Raw genomic sequence first — 20104 nt, forward strand, 5'->3', positions numbered from 1 at the left:
TTGTAAATTACTTCTGTTAAAAAATCTTAATCCTTCCAGTACTTATTAGCTGCTGAATACTACTGAAGAAATTATTTTCTTTTTGGAACACAGAGCTCTCTGCTGACATCACAAGCACACTGCTCTCTGATGACATCTCTGTCCATTTTAAGAACTGTCCAGAGTAGGAGAAAATCCCCATAGAAAACATATGCTGCTCTGGTCAGTACCTAAAATGGACAGAGATGTCAGCAGAGAGCACCGTGCTCATGATTCAGGAGAAAGCATTGAGTTCCAAAAACTCTCGCTTTCGCTTTCCCTATCCTGCCTACCCACAATAGGCGGGGCACAACGGGGAAACGAAGGGAACCGAACGCCAACGTCCACTTACCGATCAGGAGGCAGCGGCGATGGTGATCGGCAGGCGGCATGACGTGCGTCAGAAGAGGACGACTCCTGATCTGGAGGGCTACAGTCTGAGACTGTGGTCTCTAAACTGTAGCCCTCCAGATGTTGCAAAACTACAACTCCCAGCATGCCCACATAGCTGTTTGCTGTCTGGGCATGCTGGGATTTGTAGTTTTGCAACAGCTGGAGGGCTGCAGTTCGAGAGCACTATACAGTGGTCTCTAAACTATATCCCTCCAGATCTTGCAAAACTACAACTCCTAGCATGCCCACATAGCTGTTTGCTGTCTGGGCATGCTGGGATTTGTAGTTTTGCAACATCTGGAGGTCCACAGTTAGGAGATCACTGCGGTCTATAATCTGTAGCCCTCAAGATGTTGCAAAACTGCAAATCCCAGCATGCCCAGAAAGCAAACAGCTGTCTCTGCATGCTGGGAGTTGTAGTTGCGTACCTCCAGCTGTTGCAGAACTACATCTCCCAGCATGCCCTTCGGTGATTAGTACATGCTGGGAGTTGTAGTTTTGCAACAGCTGGAGGCACACTAGTTGGAAAATACTGAGTTAGGTAACAGAACCTAACTGAAGGTTTTCCAACCAGTGTGCCTCCAGCTGTTGCAAAAGTACAACTCCCAGCATGCACGGTCTGTCAGTACATGCTGGGAGTTATAGTTTTGAAACAGCTGGAGGTTTGCCCCCCCATGTGAACATACAAGGTACATTCACACAGGCAGGTTTACAGTAAATTTCCTGCTTCAAGTTTGGGCTGCGGCAAATTTTTCATCGCAGCGCAAACTCCTAGCGGGAAACTAACCGTAACACGCCAGTGCGAATGTACCCTAAAACACTACACTAACACATAATAAAGGGTAAAACACTACATATACACCCCTTACACATACCCCTTGCTCTGCGGCTGCACAACAAGGCACAGGAGTGAGAACGCACTATGTACATTTGAGGCCTAAATTGGTGATTTGCACAGGGGTGGCTGATTTTACAGTGGTTCTGACATAAACGCAAAAAAAATAAAAAATACCCACATGAGATCCCATTTTGGAAACTACACCCCTCACGGAACGTAACAAGGGGTATAGTGAGCCTTAACGCCCCACAGGTGTTTGACAAATTTTCATTAAAGTTGGATGGGAAAATGAAAAAAAAAATTTTTTTTCCACTAAAATGCTGGTGTTACCCTAAATTTTTCATTTTCAAAAGGAAAAATAGGAAAAAAGTCCCCCAAAATTTGTAGCACCATTTCTTCTGAGTAAGAACATACCCCATATGTGGATGTAAAGTGCTCTCCTGGCACACTACTATGCTCAGAAGAGAAGGAGCGCCATTGGGCTTTTGAAGAGAAAATGTGACCAAATTTTGGAAACTACACCCCTCATGTAATGTATTAAGGGGTGCAGTGAACATTTACGTCCCATAGGTGTCTGAGAGATTTTTGGAACAGTGGTCCATGAATATCAAAAATGTAATTTTTCATTTGCACAGCCCACTGTTCCAAATATTTGTCAAACGCCAGTGGGGTGTAAATACTCACTGCACCCCTTATTAAAATCTGTGAGAGGTGTAGTTTCCAAAATGGGGTCACATGTGGGGGGGGGGGGGGTCCACTGTTCTGGCACCATGGGGGGCTTTGTAAACGCACATGGCCCCTGACTACCATTCCAAATGAATTCTCTTACCAAAAGCTCAATGGCACTCCTCCTCTTCAGAGCATTGTAGTTCCCCAGCAGAGCACTTGACATCCACACATGGGGTATTTCCATACTCAGAAGAAATGGGGTTACAAATTTTGGTGGTAATTTTCTCCTATTATCCCATGTAAAAATGTAAACTTTAGGTAAAAAAACGCATTTTAGTAAAAAAAAATTTTTTTTTCATTTACACATCCAACTTTAACAAAAAGTCATCAAACACCTGTGGGTAGTTAAGGCTCACTGTACCCCTTGTTACGTTCCTTAAGGGGTGTAGTTTCCAAAATAGTATGCCATGTGGGTATTTTTTGCTGTTCTGGCACTACAGGGGCTTCCTAAATGAGACATGCCCCCAAAAAAACATTTCAGCAAAATTTGCTTTCAAAAAGCCAAATGTGACTCATTCTCTTCTGAGCATTGTAGTTCGCCAGCAGAGCATTTTACATCCTAACATGGGGTATTTCCATACTCAGAGATGGGGTTACAAATTTTGGGGGGCATTTTCTCCCATTGCCCTTTGTAAAAATGGTAAATTTGGGGGGAAAACCTGGGAATTTTTTTCCCATTTACACATCCGATTTTAACGAAAAGTTGTCAAACACCTGTGGGGTGTTAAGGCTAACTGGACCCCTTGTTACATTCCTTGAGGGGTGTAGTTTCCAAAATGGTATGCCATGTGGGGTTTTCTACTGTTCTGGCACCATAGGGGCTTTCTAAATGTGACATGCCCCCCAAAAACCATTTCAGCAAAATTCACTCTCCAAAATCCCATTGTTGCTCCTTCCCTTCTGAGCACTCTACTGCGCTCGCCGAACACTTGACATACACATATGAGGTATTTCCTTACTCGAGAGAAATTGGGTTAAACATTTTGGGGGCTTTTTCTCCTATTACCACTTGTAAAAATGTAAAAACTGGGTCTACAAGAAAGAAAAATGAAGATTTAGAATTTTCTCCTTCACTTTGCTGCTATTCCTATGAAACACCTAAAGGGTTAACACACTTACTGAATGTCATTTTGGATACTTTGAGGGGTGCAGTTTTTATAATTGGGCCATTTGTGGGGTATTTCTAATATGAAGGCCCTTCAAATCCACTTCAAAACTGAATTGGTCCCTGAAAAATTCCGATTTTGAAAATTTCGGGAAAAATTGGAAAATTGCTGCTGAACTTTGAAGCCCTCTGATGTTTTCCAATAGTAAAAACATGTAAACTTTATGATGCAAACATAAAGTAGACATATTGTATTTGTGAATCAATGTATAATTTATTTGGAATATCCATTTTCCTTCTAAGCAGAGAGCTTCAAAGTAAAAAAAAATGCTAAATTTTAAATTTTTTCATCAAATTTTGGAATTTTTCACCAAGAAATGAAACAAGTATCGACAAAATTTTACCACTAACATAAAGTAGAATATGTCACGAAAAAACAATCTCGGAATCAGAATGAAAGGTAAAAGTATACCAGAGTTATTAATGCTTGAAGTGACAGTGGTCAGATGTTCAAAAAATGGCCGGGTCCTTAAGGTATATTTGGGCTGGGTCCTTAAGAGGTTAATGTTGTGGGACCGTGGGACCGCTATGGTCTACTGCTGCCTATGTCCGTAGGGCCCCCACCCCCAATTCTCTCCCAACAGTATATCTGAGGAGAGAACAATCCAACATGATCAATCCTTTTGTTCTCTAGGAAAATGCCACAAAAAGTGTTTGGCTCAACCACACAACCCCCCCTCCCATTCAGAACACGTTCACTCAGAAGAGGTACATAAAAGGTTGATGTATAAAATGAGAAGGATTGGGCAGGGCGAGAATGTGTGTAAGTGGGTAAGTACCTGGCTCAGTGATAGGAAACAGAGGGTGGCTATTAATGGTACTTATTCTGATTGGGTGACAGTTACTAGTGGGGTACCACAGGGGTGAGTCTTGGGTCCTGTTCTATTTAATATACTCATTAATGACCTTGTAGAGGGGTTGAATAGTAAAGTAGCAATCTTTGTAGATGATATTAAACTCTGTAAAGCCGTAAACACTATATAGGAAAGTGCACTGTTACAAATGGATCTGGATAGGATGGAGGTTTGGGCTGGGAAGTGGCAGATGAGGTTCAACACTGATAAATGTAAGGTAATGCACATGGAGATTAGGGAGATTAAATGGGAGCACACTTGGGACGACTGACGTGGAAAAGGACTTATGAGTCTTAGTGAACAGTAAATTTAGCTGTAGATGCCCACGACAAGGGAATAATTCTACCGTTGTACAAATCACTAGTCAGACCACACATAGAATACTGTGTACAGTACTGGGCACCAGTGTACAAGACAGATGTAGTGGAGCTGGAGAGGCTTCAATGACAGGCAATCAGAGTAATACGGGGAATGAGAGGACTACAGTACCCAGAAAGATTATCAGAATTAGGGTTATTTAGTTTAGAAAAAAGAAGGCTTAGGGGCGACCAAATAACTATGTATAAATATATCAGGGGACCATACAGAGATCTTTCCCATGATCTATTTATACCGAGGACTGTATCTATAACAAGGGGTCATCATCTACGTTTTGAGGAAAGAAGGTTTCTACACCAGCACAGACGCTAACTTTTTTGACACATTCATACTGAAAGTGAATACCTGCAGCTTCAGATTTTCTATTTGTTCATATGCATCTTTTAGTCGCCCTGCATCTTTATCCAATATATCTTGATTCTCTGCATACCACTGTAACCTTTTATTCAGCCGGGTAATTTCCTTCTTGTAAGACTCTTCCATTATCCTAATTTCATATGATTTATCATCTATAAAAAAACATAAAATATATCACTGACATTTTCCCTAGTAACACATGTAATAGGTAAAGCAATTGAGGAGATTTATCAAGCCCTGTGCAGAGAAAAAGCTGACCAGTTGCTCATAGCAACCAATTAGATTGCTACTTTCATTTCTCACAGGCCTTTTGAAAAGTTAAAGAAGCAAGGTGATTGGTTGCTATAGACAACATGTCAGCTTTTCCTCTGCACAGGTTTTGATATATCTCCCCAGATTTCCTTAAATTCTCACTGCACCAGCTGACAAAAAAAACATGACTGCTCAAATTGCATGCACGATCTATAAAAAGGAGTAAAATGACAAAATGAAAAGTTGACCAATTGCCCAAAGCAACCAATCAGATTGTCTTTTTCTATTTTTAAGAAGACCTCTGAATAATAAAATAAGCAATCTGATTGGTTGCTATGGGCAACTGTTCCACTTTACCTCTCAACAGGTTTTCATAAATCTTCCTCTAAATGTTTAAAATGTCACTCCAGTGGAAATTCTATTTAAAAATCTTCATCCTTCCAGTACTTATCAGCTGCTGTATACTACAGAGGAAATTGTATAGTTATTTTAATCTGACCACAGTGCTCTCTGCCGACACCTCTGTCCACATCAAGAACTGTCCAGAGCCTGGAGAGGTTTGCTATGGGGATTTGTTCCTGTTCTAAACAGTTCCTGAAATGGACGTAGGTGTCAGCCGAGAGCATTGTGGCCAGACAGAAAATAATTATACAATTTCCTATGTAGCATACAGATGCTGATAAGTACTGGAAGGATTAGGATTTAACAGAAGTAATTTACAAATCTGTTTAACTTTTTGGCACCAGTTGATTAGAAAAAGATTGCTTTCCATCAAGTACCCCCTTTAGTAAGAAAATGTGTATAAAAGAAAAGTGAGTAAAATTACACACTGACCAGCAGGTGTGTAACAACCAATCAACTAAACAGATATTTCAGTTTATAACAATGCATTCTTATGCTGGAAAAAACAAATCCAGGAGTACTTTAGGCAAACAATAGTAATAATAAAATCCGTTCTGTGTGTTAGGCCAAAAATGAGACAGCTATACATCCAAAATGTTTTACCTAAAATGTTGGCTAACTGGCTTTTCAAAAGATCACGCTCCTTCTTCATCTGTAACAAGTCTACTTCCAATGCCTGTTTATCCTTCTTGTGGCTGGCTATATCCTCTAGCAAATTGCTCTCTCTTTTCTGTTATAGAACAACAAATAAACCCAACAGAAAAATGTACAGGTTAATACCCACACCAAATAAATGAATATACTGTTATTAGATACATTTATATATTAATGCTTTAACATCTTCTGTCAGCTGAAAAGAAAGCATTATCAAGGTTTTAAAAACCACCATAGAGTCATTACTTTAATGTGAAATGCTCAAGAATAAACAGTTCAGAGTATGGAATGTTACATATAGACTACAGTTGTGGAAGAAAACAGCTGTCTAAAATATTATGTTTATCCAATTCAGATAGGATTGAAAACAAATCTATTTACCTGAATAGCACTCAGTTCAGTAGCTAGATCTTTAAACCTCTCGGTATTGTGGTCTGATTGACTGCCTGTATATTGGTTGTGCATTTTGGTACTATTCACCTTTTCCCTACAAACATAAACACATGTTATTTAGGGCTCTGCTAATGAAAATAATTTAGAATTTGTGTAAAGAAATCACACTATACTACAGTTTTTATATGTCAGATGTACAGCTATATAAGTCAGTTTTATGCAGAAAGATATCTTGTTAGTCGTATAATGTCCACTTATTAAAGTTATGTCTAGTTTATTAAAAATGAAGAACGGTCAAATGGAAGAACTGATAAATAATACAATTTTCATAAGGCTCTTTTTCTAACAGAAGAGCATCCAGACAGATCACTGGATTAAAAGAACAACAATATTTAACACATTTCAGAAGTGAAAACTGTACTTTTTAAGTTTTCTTTTGGCATATTTATAGTTCTTCTTGCAGATGGCAGCCAATAATATAGAGGAGAAGTATCATATATAGTATGGTGCTATCTGTAAAAACTTGTCTGTAGTGGTAGACAAAATTATTATTCTTACTCAATAAACAAAATAGATCTACATAAAGATGCTTTTAACCATGATTATATGCGAGTTGCTTAATTTTAACAGATGCATTGAAACAAAATTTTGGTTAGGAAAGTGAAAAAAGACTTTAAAGTGGTTATCTTTAGGGGGGGGGGGGGTCTCACTAAGACTATTATGTGTTACATAAAATAAAAAAAAATGCAGAAGAAATTGGTAAATGACAGTTTGCTTTTTTTCCCTCCTTTTTTGATTTAGTTTCAATGCAGACAAAGGGAATAAACATGTGTATAGCAAAACATGTGTTACTGCAATCCTTTTCTGTGAGGAATACTTCATTTCTAGAAAAATTTCGGGGGTGCCAACATTTACGGTCATGACTGTATCATACCTTTATTCTTGCTCACATAGTGCTATATCCCAGCAGGAGAAAGTGGCCGTTTCCCAGCAGGCATGACATCGCTGAAGACTGCTCGGGGACCACTTCCACCCTCACATCATTGCAGTGCTGTGATGAATAGAAGAACTCAAGCTCTGTGCATCTTTCAGTGAGGCGCTATGCAGCTGTCAATCAGTCCTGTGTCACTGTCACTGTATTAATTGTGGCAGGGAACAGAACAGAGCCACCTAGTGGCTGTTTTTTCTATAATATTTTAAACATACAGTATTTATGTTGATAATTTTAAAAGCAAGTGAAAGGGAAAGTGTCTGCTAATTACACAAGGAACACTATATTAAAAGTTTTATGAGGCGATAGTTACTCTTTAACCACTTAAGGACCTAGGGCGTATGGATACGCCTTGACGACCTGGTACTTAAGGACCCAGGGCGTATCCATACACCCGTGGGAATTTCGGTCCCCGCCGCGCCGGGCGGGGACCGGACTGGGGTGACTGCTGATATCAATCAGCAGGCACCCCGCGCAAATGCCAAATTGCGATTTGCGCCGATTCTGGGTCATACGGGTCTATGGAATATACGGGGGATCGCGGTTGTCTAAGACACCCACAATCCCCCTGTAGGCATAGGAGTGAGGTGGCAGGGGTGCCACCCCTCCTATCCCTGCTATTGGTCTGCTACTGATAGTCAGAGGCGACGACCAATAGCAGACTGGGGGCGCGGGGGGGGGGGTTAACTTTCGTTTTCCCCGTCCTGCCCACCCACAATAGGCGGGGCAGAACGGGGAACCGAAGGGGACCGGGCGCCGACGTCCACTTACCGATCCGGAGGCTGCGGCGACGGTGATCGGCGGGCGTCATGACGTGCATCAGAAGAGGACGGCTCCCGGGATCCTACGGAAGCCGTTAAGTTGATCTGGAGGGATACAGTCTGAGACTGTGGTCTCTAAACTGTAGCCCTCCAGATGTTGCAAAACTACAACTCCCAGCATGCCCAGACAGCTGTTTGGGCATGCTGGAATATGTAGTTTTGCAACAGCTGGAGGGCTGCAGTTTGAGACCACTGTACAGTGGTCTCTAAACGATATCCCTCCATATCTTGCAAAACTACAACTCCTAGCATGCCCACATAGCTGTTTGTTGTCTGGGCATGCTGGGAGTTGTAGTTTTGCAACATCTGGAGGTCCACAGTTTGGAGATTACTGTGCACTGGTCTAAAAACTGTAGCCCTCCAGATGTTGCAAAACTGCAAATCCCAGCATGCCCAGACAGCAAACAGCTGTCTCGGCATGCTGGGAGTTGTAGTTGGGTACCTCCAGCTGTTGCATAACTACATCTCCCAGCATGCTCTTCGGTGATTAGTACATGCTGGGAGCTGTAGTTTTGCAACAGCTGGAGGCACACTGATTGGAAAATACTGAGTTAGGTAACAAACAGAACCTAACTGAAGGTTTTCCAACCAGTGTGCCTCCAGCTGTTGCAAAAGTACAACTCCCAGCATGCATGGTCTGTCAGTACATGCTGGGAGTTGTAGTTTTGAAACAGCTGGAGGTTTGCCCCCCCCATGTGAACGTACAGGGTACATTCACACAGACAGGTTTACAGTAAATTTGATGCTTCAAGTTTGGGCTGTGGCAAATTTTTCGCCGCAGCGCAAACTCCTAGTGGGAAACTCACCGTAACCCGACAGTGCGAAAGTACCCTAAAAACACTACACTAACACATAATAAAGGGTAAAACACTACATATACACCCCTTTACAGTGTCCCCCCCCCCAATAAAAATTTAAAATGTCTTGTACAGCAGTGTTTCCAAAACGGAGCCTCCAGCTGTTGCAAAACAACAACTCCCAGCATTTCTGGACAGCCACTGACTGTCCAGGCATGCTGGGAGTTTAGCAACAGCTGGAGGCAACCTGTTTGGGAATCACTGGTGTAGAATATCCCTATGTCCACTCCTATGCAATCCCTAATTTAGTCCTCAAATGCGCATTGGCGCTCTCTCACTTCGGAGCCCTGTCGTATTTCAAGGAAACAGTTTAGGGCCACATATGGTGTATTTCCGTACTCGGGAGAAATTACACTACAAGTTTTGGGGGTCTTTTTTTCCTTTTATCGCTTGTGAAAAGGAAAAGTTGGGGGCTACACCAGCCTGTTGGTGTAAAAACAATAAAAACATTTACACTAACATGCTGGTGTTGCCCCATACTTTTTATTTTCACAAGCGGTAAAAGGAAAAAAAGACCCCCAAAATTTGTAACGCAATTTATCCTGAGAACGGAAATCCCCCAAATGTAAGTGTAAAATGCTCTGCGGACGCACAACAAGGCTCAGGAATGAGAGCGCACCATGTACATTTGAGGCCTAAATTGGTGATTTGCACAGGGTTGGCTGATTTTACAGCGGTTCTGACAAATACAGAAAAATAAATACCCACATGTGACACCATTTTGGAAACTAGACCCCTCACGGAACGTGACAAGGGGTATAGTGAGCCTTAAAACCCTACAGGTGTTTGACGAATTTTCATTAAAGTTGGATGGGAAAATGAAAAAAAAATGTTTTTTTCACTAAAATGCTGGTGTTACCCTAAATTTTTCATTTTCACAAGGGAAAATAGGAAAAAAGTCCCCCCAAATTTGTAACCCCATCTCTTCTGAGTAAGAACATACCCCATATGTGAATTTAAAGTGCTCTGCGGACGAACTACAATGCTCAGAAGAGAAGGAGCGCCATTGGGATTTTGAAGAGAAAATTTGTCCGGAATTGAAGGCCACATGTGTTTACAAAGCCCCCATAGTGCCAGAACAATGGATCCCCGACACATGTGACCCCATTTAGTTTGAAATGGTAGTCAGGGGCCATGTGCGTTTACAAAGCCCCCCGTGGTGCCAGAAAAGTGGACCCCCCACATGTGACCCCATTTTGGAAACTACACCCCTCATGTAATTTAATAAGGGGTACAGTGAGAATTTACGCCCCACAGGTGTCTGACAGATTTTTGGAACAGTGGTCCGTAAAAATGAAAAATTACATTTTTCATTTGCACAGCCCACTGTTCCAAAGATCTGTCAAATGCCAGTGGGGTGTAAATACTCACTGCACCCCTTATTAAATTCTGTGAGGGGTGTAGTTTCCAAAATGGGGTCACATGTGGGGGGTTCCACTGTTCTGGCACCACGGGGGGCTTTGTAAACGCACATGGCCCCTGACTACCATTCCAAACTAATTCTCTTTCCAAAAGCTCAATGGCGCTCCTCCTCTTCTGAGCATTGTAGTTCATCAGCAGAGCATTTTACGTCCTAACATGGGGTATTTCCATACTCAGAAGAAATGGGGTTACAAATTTTGGGGGTCAATTTCTCCTATTACTCCTTGTAAAAATGTAAAATTTAGGGGGAAAACTGCATTTTAGTAAAAAAAAAAAAGGTTTCATTTACACATCCAACTTTAACGAAAAGTCATCAAACACCTGTGGGGTGTTAAGGCTCAGCGGACCCCTTGTTACGTTCCTTGAGGGGTGTAGTTTCCAAAATAGTATGCCATGTGGGTATTTTTTGCTGTTCTGGCACCACAGGGGCTTCCTAAATGCGACATGCCCCCAAAAAAACATTTCAGCAAAAGTTGCTTTCAAAAAGCCAAATGTGACTCCTCCTCTTCTGAGCATTGTAGTTCGCCCGCAAAGCATTTTACGTCCTAACATGGGGTATTTCCATACTCAGAAGAGATGGGGTTACAAATTTGGGGAGGGCATTTTCTCCCATTACCCTTTGTAAAAATGGTAAATTTGGGGGAAAAACTGCACTTTAGTGTGAACATTTTTTTTTCCATTTACAAATCCGATTTTAACGAAAAGTTGTCAAACACTTGTGGGGTGTTAAGGCTAACTGGACCCCTTGTTACGTGCCTTGAGGGGTGTAGTTTCCAAAATGGTATGCCATGTGGGGTTTTCTGCTGTTCTGGCACCATAGGGGCTTCCTAAATGTGACATGCCCCCCAAAAACCATTTCAGAAAAATTCACTCTCCAAAATCCCATTGTCGCTCCTTCCCTTCTGAGCCCTCTACTGCGCCCGCCGAACACTTGACATACACATATGAGGTATTTCCTTAGTCGAGAGAAATTGGGTTACAAGTTTTGGGGGCTTTTTCTCCTATTACCACTTGTAAAAATTCAAAAACTGGGTCTACAAGAACATGAGAGTGTAAAAAATGAAGATTTTGAATTTTCTCCTTCACTTTGCTGCTATTCCTGTGAAACACCTAAAGGGTTAACACACTTACTGAATGTCATTTTGAATACTTTGAGGGGTGCAGTTTTTATAATTGGGTCATTTGTGGGGTATTTCTAATATGAAGGCCCTTCAAATCCACTTCAAAACTGAACTGGTCCCTGAAAAATTCCGATTTTGAAAATTTTGTGAAAAATTGGAAAATTGCTGCTGAACTTTGAAGCCCACTGATGTCTTCCAAAAGTAAAAACATGTAAACTTTATGATGCAGTCATAAAGTAGGCATATTGTATATGTGAATCAATGTATAATTTATTTGGAATATCCATTTTCCTTCTAAGCAGAGAGCTTCAAAGTTAAAAAAATGCAAAATTTTCAATTTCTTCATCAAATTTTGGAATTTTTCACCAAAAAATGATACAAGTATCGACAAAATTTTACCACTAACATAAAGTAGAATATGTCACGAAAAAACAATCTCGGAATCAGAATGAAAGGTAAAAGCATCCCAGAGTTATTAATGCTTGAAGTGACAGTGGTCAGATGTTCAAAAAATGGCCAGGTCCTTAAGGTATATTTGGGCTGGGTCCTTAAGGGGTTAAACAGTGAAGGTATGTATTATTCCAAGTGGAGCTATGCTCATGCAAAGTTACTTCAACAGTGGTCAAGCAAGGTTTTCATTATTAAGAAGATGAATTTCTATACTGTGCATTACGGGGGAAATTTATGAAAACCTGTCCAGAGAAAAAGTTGCTGAGTTGCCCATAGCAACCAATGAGATCGCTTCTATAATTTATAAAGAGGCCTGTGAAAAATGAATGAAGTGATCTGATTGGTTGCTATGGGCAACTCAGCAACTTTTCCTCTGGACAGGTTTTGATAAATCTCCCTCTATGTTCTTTCTTGTTTGTAGTGCAGCACTTGTTATTATTTGCACTATGATGACATTTTACCTTAATGAGTTAAGCTCAGCCTTCAAAGCCTGATTTTCTTGAAACATTTGCTGTTCATTCTCTTTGTTTTTAGCTTGGAGATCTTTGACTTGATTATACAGCCTTTCATTTTCCTGTAAAATACAACATAAATGCACCAAATAATACAATACTTATAAATAATATTTGAAGTTTCATATTATTCAAAATTTCACAGAAAAGTTTACTTACATAGTTGTATGCAGAAATAAAAATATTGTGACTATGACATTTGTTACTGCAGGTAAAGTAACAATTGCTTATATCAACTGTAGGGCAGCAGAAGGCAAATATCACTTACTACACACTTCCTAAAATCCACATGTTCCCAGTAAAATATTATTTTCTCGATCGCTCATCATTGTGGGACACCGATACTGATGGGTATATGCTCTTGCCACTAGGAGGCGCTGACACTAAGGAAAAAATGTTGGCTCCTCCCTGGCAGGATATACCCGCCCACTGGAAATGATGTAATGAGTTTTAGCTTAGTGTCAGTAGGAGGCAGACACAGGTCTGGAGTTCTCCAGACCTGGTCTTTTTTTTATTATTATTTTCTAGTAATGACAGTTTAGTTAGTTTTTTTCCGCCCTTTTGTTTCCCATTTTTAGGTGGGGGTTCAGGAGCATGGCACTACCTGTGCCCCCATATGCGATGAAGCCAGACTTTCGTCTGCTGACTCTCTTACACAGTCAGGTCGCCCGTTAGATCGGCTCCACTCCAGTACCAGACTATGTGGGAGGGTTCAATGGAGAGAACCTGTGCGTTAAAGAATCTTTTACCAGTCAGCCATTTAGTTGTCTGCATGGTTTACTACTATGTCGGGTCAACTACCATACACTTCCCACACAATGGACGGAAGTTCAGGTAACCCACTGCCAAGGTGTAGTTCCAAGTGAGTCACCCCATGTTGCTCCATGAGCTCTATACTAAGCACCACATACCGGTTCGCAGGGCTCCCTACTTTACCAGGTCCCTCTCTACATGCCTGATGCTCTCCTGGCTGATGGCTGGTAACCTGCTTTCAATGTGTGATTCTGAATGCGGGACCTGGTATGGCCATGGTCCCTATGCCAGATGGTTTTCTAATCCACCAGGTCACTCCCCTTTCCTGCAGCTCCAGTAGCTGCAAACTGGTGACTCACTTTCCACGTGAAGTTCCAAAACGAATGTCTCTGTGGGTTAATTGGACCTTTTATATCTGTAAGTGAGACTGTGTCTGCTTGTTTCCTGCCCCACATACATCCTTCATCTTTTGCGTCTGTGACAGCAGTCCTGGTGTGTGGCACCATTAAGAGATGGGGTGTGGGCGTTTCATGCAGGTTCCCTGAATTTGTACGGCAACAGCAGCACTCTCTGTTCCCTTTACTAAAGGTGTACCTTGTATGTCTGCGGTTTCTTTCGCGTCTACTGTCTTGTTACCCCACTACTATTGTGGGGTAATCATGTCTGTGTCCCTACGTATGCTAAGGCCACTTAGCATGTGTAGAGCCCACCTTCCCTTCTGTTCAGTGGGGTAAGCCTCGAGCCTTCCGGTGATGTTTTTTCCACAGGTCTGCAGCGGTTGAGCACCTCTGTTCTGGCATGGGGCTTTATGGAGCAAAACCATCAGTTCCGCACCTCCCCCCCCATGCCTCCAGGTAACTTCCTGGGTGCAGGGTGGCTCAGGTGCCTGCTCTCTTGTCTAATACATCGACAAGGATGGCTCCGTCGATGCCCACCTGGTCCTGGGTTTCACCCTGATGGGGTGTTCCTCTCATTGCTGTTGGTCATTTGTGTGTGTTTCTTACTTGCATTCGTAGTCACATCTTTGTGTCTTTGCCCAGCACCTGCGTCCAGGGTTCCGATCTCTCTGGGGACACAAATTGGCTCCTCCTTACCTCGATATGTTGTCGCAGGGTTCCTGGGGGCTTTGTCCACCCAGCACTTTGTCGTTGCCGTAGAGCGGCATTTTCCTGCAGTAATTCCCTTTCTACAGGGGGTACGGTTATCAGGGAGCTGGGCATAGTCAATGCCTGATTTTCTGATTTTTCAACCACCCCTTGTTTTCCCCCTCCACTGGGGGACTATTTCCCTGAGTAGTTTTTACTCTACTGCTGCACACGCAGCCTTGGCACTCTCCCCTGTTGGAGAAGTTTATGCACTCATATAGGGCTCGGCAACAGCCGGCCTAGCCACCACCTGTTGTTGAGTCCTGCCATTGCTCTCCTCCTCCCTCAGCACAATCTCCCTGGAAGGGTGTGTTCATCCTTCTTGACAGTGTCAGTTGCACTACACTGACACTTCAGTCTTCTGGAGTACCCTTCTTGTGCCCAGACCCTGGGAGTCCCACCTGAGTTCCCTTTTGTTTCCCCATCTGTTCCCGTCCTGACGGGATGTTGCTTCGGAGAGCTCTGGTCAGCTGGGGTTCCAGACGGGTTGGTCTCCTTGTCTTGGACTCTATCCTAGGTTGCTGTGGCATGCCTTTTGATTTTTTATAGGTAGGCCCTCCTGATTGTTTGAACCTTAGTGATAATTTGGGTCTCGGGCATGTGTAGCAATCCTGCCAGACTTCTCCACAAGCCCATTTGTGAGGTGGTCCTTCTGTACCGCACTTCCTCTCGTCTCGACATGGAAGTTGGTAACCCGGAGGGTTTCGCAGACTTTGGGTTCACTTACTCTACAGGTGTGAGTCCTCCAGGAGACTGGAGACCCTCCAATTCCCATGTCGGCCACTCCAGTGTTCTGGGATGCTAATTTTCAGGGTTTTCCGCTCCTTTATTGGCCATTTATCCTCATTTGTCAGTCTTCAAGTTGACTCAGGAACCTTTAGTTCCCATGTCAGTTGCTCCGGTGTTCTGGAATGCTTTTTTGGGCGTTATTACTTTCCGTCTCCTCCTTTCGGGTACATGTATCCCGAGAGGGAGGGCGTTCCGGTCATCCGGATTACACCAGTCGAGCTGATTTCACCTCCCAGGTGCTCATGATGGGCCCCTGAGCACCTGTCTCTCTGGTTACTGTCTCTCTTTCTTTTTTCCAGTGGTTTTCTGGTCTCCACCTTCTATGCTCGCCTCCTACTCAGGCGTACCCTGCTCTCCCTGGCATTTTTCCTCCCAGTTCTCTGGTCGTGCCCTTTTCGATTTTTGTTTTCCAGCTGGACAAGTACTCTGTCTGGTTCTGTATTCCTCAGAGTTGATTTCCTATCTCCTTCCGGGATGGTTCCAGCACATCTGGCTGCCTTGTCGACCTTTTCTTGTCTCTCTATATGAGCCGTTGGTTTAGAGTATCTAAAAAGGACTGTCCCTTCCTTTGGCATCCTAGTCCATCTCTATGGACAGGGGATCTTCCGGGAGCTCAGTTTCTTGGCCTCTGTTGCCTCTGGCCCGGAATCTCATCCGCAAACCTTACGGATGATTGGGTTTGGTCTCTGGACTGATTACCTTTCTTTGGTGGTTATTATTCCCACCCTTGGGGACTGCTTTGGTACGTCCCAGTATCGTTGTCCCCCAATGAAGAGCGACCGAGAAAAGGAGGTTTTTTTGTACTCACCGTAAAATCTCTTTCTTGTAGGCCTTCATTGAGGGACACTACACCCACCCATTTCTTTTTTTTTTTTGTCCAGATAATCTTATCTGGTACTTGTTTTTTTTTTTTTATCCGGGATTCTTTTCTAGGGTCTTTTCTTCGGACATATTTCTTTGTTGGCTTCTCCTACTGCTTTGTGACACAACTGATTACCTCACTTCCAGTGGGTAGGTATATCCTGCCTTATGTTAGCGCCTCCTAGTGGCAAGAGCATATACCCATCAGTATCGGTATCCCCCAATGAAGGCTATGGGACAGATTTTACGGTACAAAAAAAATATCCTTTTTTATGTACATAATACCAGTAAACCCTTATTTAAAAAAATAAATAAAAAATAACACTTCAACTTAGGGCTGGGCGGTATACCAGTTCATACCGGATACCGAAATTTTTGTGCTGCACGATACGAATTTTTCCCATACCGCAATATCGGTTGGGCCCCTCCCCCTTGGGAATGAATTATCAGCCCAGCGCTGCAGGGAACTAATCATATCATATGTGACCCGCCAGCGCTGTTCTGCAACCCCCCCCACCAAATCATGTTACCCGCCAGCGCTGTTCTGCTCCCCCCCAATTAATGATCAGCCCAGCGGGGTACTACTCACATATCTCACCCGCAAGCACTGCCCTCCTCCTCTTTGTTGCGGCCGCCGGCGCTGGAACTCTATACTGTACGCAAGTGGTCTCCAACCTGCGGACCTCCAGATGTAACAAAACTACAACTCCCGGCATGCCCGGACAGCCAACGGCTGTCTTGGCATGCTGGGAGTTGTAGTTTTGCAACAGCTGGAGGTCCGCAGGTTGGAGACCACTGCTGTACGCTGTATCCCTATGCCCGGGCTGCAAAAGATAAAGAAAATGATCTTTAACTTACCTACGTCAGCCTTACACTGGGGACGTGAACGTCTGAGAGCAGTCAGCCTATCACCGGCCGCAGCGATGTCCAGCCCCGGCCAGTGATAGGCTGAGCCAACTGTCATGTAAGAATCCGGCTTCTTACATAACAGTGGGTTCAGCCTATAACTGTCCGGGGCGGGACATCGCTGTGGCCGGTGATAGGCTGACGGCTGTTCAACGTTCCCGTCCCCAGCGTAAGGCCGACGTAGGTGAGTTAAAGTTTATTTTCTTTATCTTTTGCAGCCCGGGCATAGGGATACAGTGTACAGCAGTGGTCTCAAACCTGCGGACCTCCAGCTGTTGCAAAACTACAACTCCCAGCATGCCAGGACAGCCGTTGGCTGTCCGGGCATGCCAGGAGTTGTAGTTTTGCAACATCTGGAGGTCCGCAGGTTGGAGACCACTGGCGTACAGTAGAGAGTTCCAGGGCCGGCGGCCGCAACAAAGAGGAGGAGGGCAGTGCTTGCGGGTGACATGTGAGTAGTACCCCGCTGGGCTGATCATTAATTGGGGGGGAGCAGAACAGCGCTGGCGGGTCACATGATTTGGGGGGTGTAAGAAATACCATTATATACAGTGGAACCACCATAAGTTACAATAATACCGTGATGCACATATTTGGTCATACCACCCAGCCCTACTTCTACTATCTATTAATTGAATCATAAATTAAGGTTTGATAAGTAAACTTCTTTGCAACACAGTTGTTCGACAGATGCAGGAGATCCAAAAATGGCATTGTGTATTGTTGTGCTGAATACAGTACCTGTTGATACCCATGCAGAAGAGTCTCTTGTTCTAATATATCTCGTTTAATTTGCTGAATATTCTCTTCTGTTATTGGGGAAGTTTGATCTAACAGATGACTCCTTTGCTTTATTTTTTCTTCCCCTGCATGTAACTAAATAAAAATGAAGACTGAAACACCATGAAGAAAAAGGGAATTGCATTGCTTTAGTACTCTTAAAAGTCTATCCAGTAGTATAACGCACACATCTTTATACTGTGTTTTTTTTGTCATGGTACATAAATTGCAGGATAAGAATAAAGTCTCTTGTTCACCAATTTTTGCAAGCTGCAAATAACAGTCATTCCAAGACACTGGAAGTCAAGAGATCCTCCAAATATGGAGAAATGGTTTGTTGAAGTTGCATATATCCAACTGATAGGGATGACCCTTATTTTTCTAATGATTGATCAATATACTAATATTAATATGCCATTGCTGCTGGAAAAATATCTGTTCCCTTACCCTTTAACCCAGATACATCAAAATGCTATTGCTGAATATTACAGAAAATCTTGCTTTCCTTAATTCACAACATTTCATCTTATCGCTTTGCCTGTAACTAAGATTGACCTTGGGATGTAGACTCTGAATACAGAAAGTCTAAACATCAGATTTCGTGGAAAGATAAAGAAATGTCAAGCTAAGAAGTCTCACAAAATAAAGACTTATTCTACGCTACAAATGACTTATCAGCATATAGGATGACGCATAGTTTATCCTTCAACCCTATACTCAGAATATTAACTGTTTGTGAGTCTGGACCAAAACCTTGTCATGGCGCCACTCAGGAGTAAGAAAGACAAAACATCTGATAAACAGAGAACTTTTTCCAAGAAATTAATGGACACTAGATATGCTAAAATATACAAATGCAATATTTGAACAACCAATCCGAATGTAATATGCTAATTGTGATGTCATAATTTACCCTCCTACTTTGCAATGTTAAAACCAACTGTTTATTCCTGAATAAAGCAGAACTCTTTTGGAGCAGAGCTTCATGCTAAGAGCTTCATGCTAAGAAAGAGTGTATACCAACATACCCTGTGTAGTGTATATCTTTTTGTGTCAACACTTGGCAAAGTATATAGCAGCAAAGTCAATTACATTTGATAGCCCCCACTCGGTCGATCCTTATCACAACAATTAGAAGATTTCATAGCCTTTTTCTCTGCAAACATGGATGACTAAAATTCCATTTGCCAACTTTTTTATTCTTCCCAAAACTAAAGAACCCTCCCCTTTTCAGGTGCCTACATTCATCTTAGTGAGAGAAACTATTAGCCCCTTCACCACAGATTCAACTTACACTTCAGAACACACTAGACTGGCAACAAAGTTCTAATATTTCCTGTTTATCATCCTATTCCTTCCCTATTTTATTTTATTATATATATATATATATATATATATATATATATACACATATTTTTTTTTTACTTTGCTGTTTCTGGTTTATTATGTTTTCATTGTTTTTCACCTTTGAATGTGAATGGTTTTTAGTCTGTTCTTATGCTTTAATGTTTCTATGTTGCTGGAACATTTTGGTTTCACATACAGCTCTACCTCCCTTCAAGTACTATATACTAGGAAATGCTCCAGTCCATTTTTTCACATCTGCGTCTTACTGCCATCGTGATTATACTGTGATGCTTAATGTTTAAAGTTTGTTGTCTTAACAAATCTTTTTTTTCTATTAAAGGGGTTGTAAGGTTCTAGCTGTTCTGTTCTCTAAAGCTTACTTCCAACTCCTGCCTGTTTTGGAGACCAGAGGGGGCAGGTACCAGTCACCATCATCATCATGTTTTACAAAGGCATGATGATGGAGTCTTGCAAACGCCTTCTCTTGTTTTGCAAGGTATAATTCCAAGATGGGCAGAGAGTGGAAGTATTCGCCAGAAAGCAGAACAGGTAGGACCCTTTCTGCTGCACACTTGACAACCCTTTTAATGTTGCTACATTCAGCTAGTCCACAGGCAGTATCTGTACTTTTTTTTTTAAATAAAAAAATAGTAAAACTTAAAAAAATAAAATATATATATATATATATATATATATATATAAAAATAATAATAATAAATATATATATATATATATATATATATATATATATACATACATACACACACAGTATATATATATATATATATATATATATATATACACACACATATATAAATTTCCAATTAAAAAATGTTTAAAAAAAGAAAAATAATCTGAAACTTTGGTTTGTTCAGGTTAACTGCATCTACTATGCCACCTACCCCTGTTGCACACT

At 42.1% G+C, this 20104-nt stretch overlaps 1 protein-coding gene across 10 annotated transcripts in view; it reads right to left on the reverse strand.

Moving 5' to 3' along the window:
• The window catches only part of CEP162 (centrosomal protein 162), a 179415-nt gene that overhangs the window by 25030 nt on the left and 134281 nt on the right, over positions 1-20104 (reverse strand). For all 10 annotated transcript variants that reach the window (XM_056566001.1, XM_056566006.1, XM_056566002.1 and 7 more), the window contains 5 exons: positions 17803-17937; positions 12557-12669; positions 6422-6527; positions 5990-6116; positions 4721-4884 (listed from right to left, as the gene is read on the reverse strand). In XM_056566001.1, coding sequence (XP_056421976.1) covers positions 4721-4884; positions 5990-6116; positions 6422-6527; positions 12557-12669; positions 17803-17937 — 645 coding nt within the window. The remainder of the gene's footprint in view (positions 1-4720; positions 4885-5989; positions 6117-6421; positions 6528-12556; positions 12670-17802; positions 17938-20104) is intronic.

The sequence above is a fragment of the Hyla sarda genome, chromosome 3, assembly GCF_029499605.1.
Source record: "Hyla sarda isolate aHylSar1 chromosome 3, aHylSar1.hap1, whole genome shotgun sequence".
NCBI classification, from domain to species: domain Eukaryota; kingdom Metazoa; phylum Chordata; class Amphibia; order Anura; family Hylidae; genus Hyla; species Hyla sarda.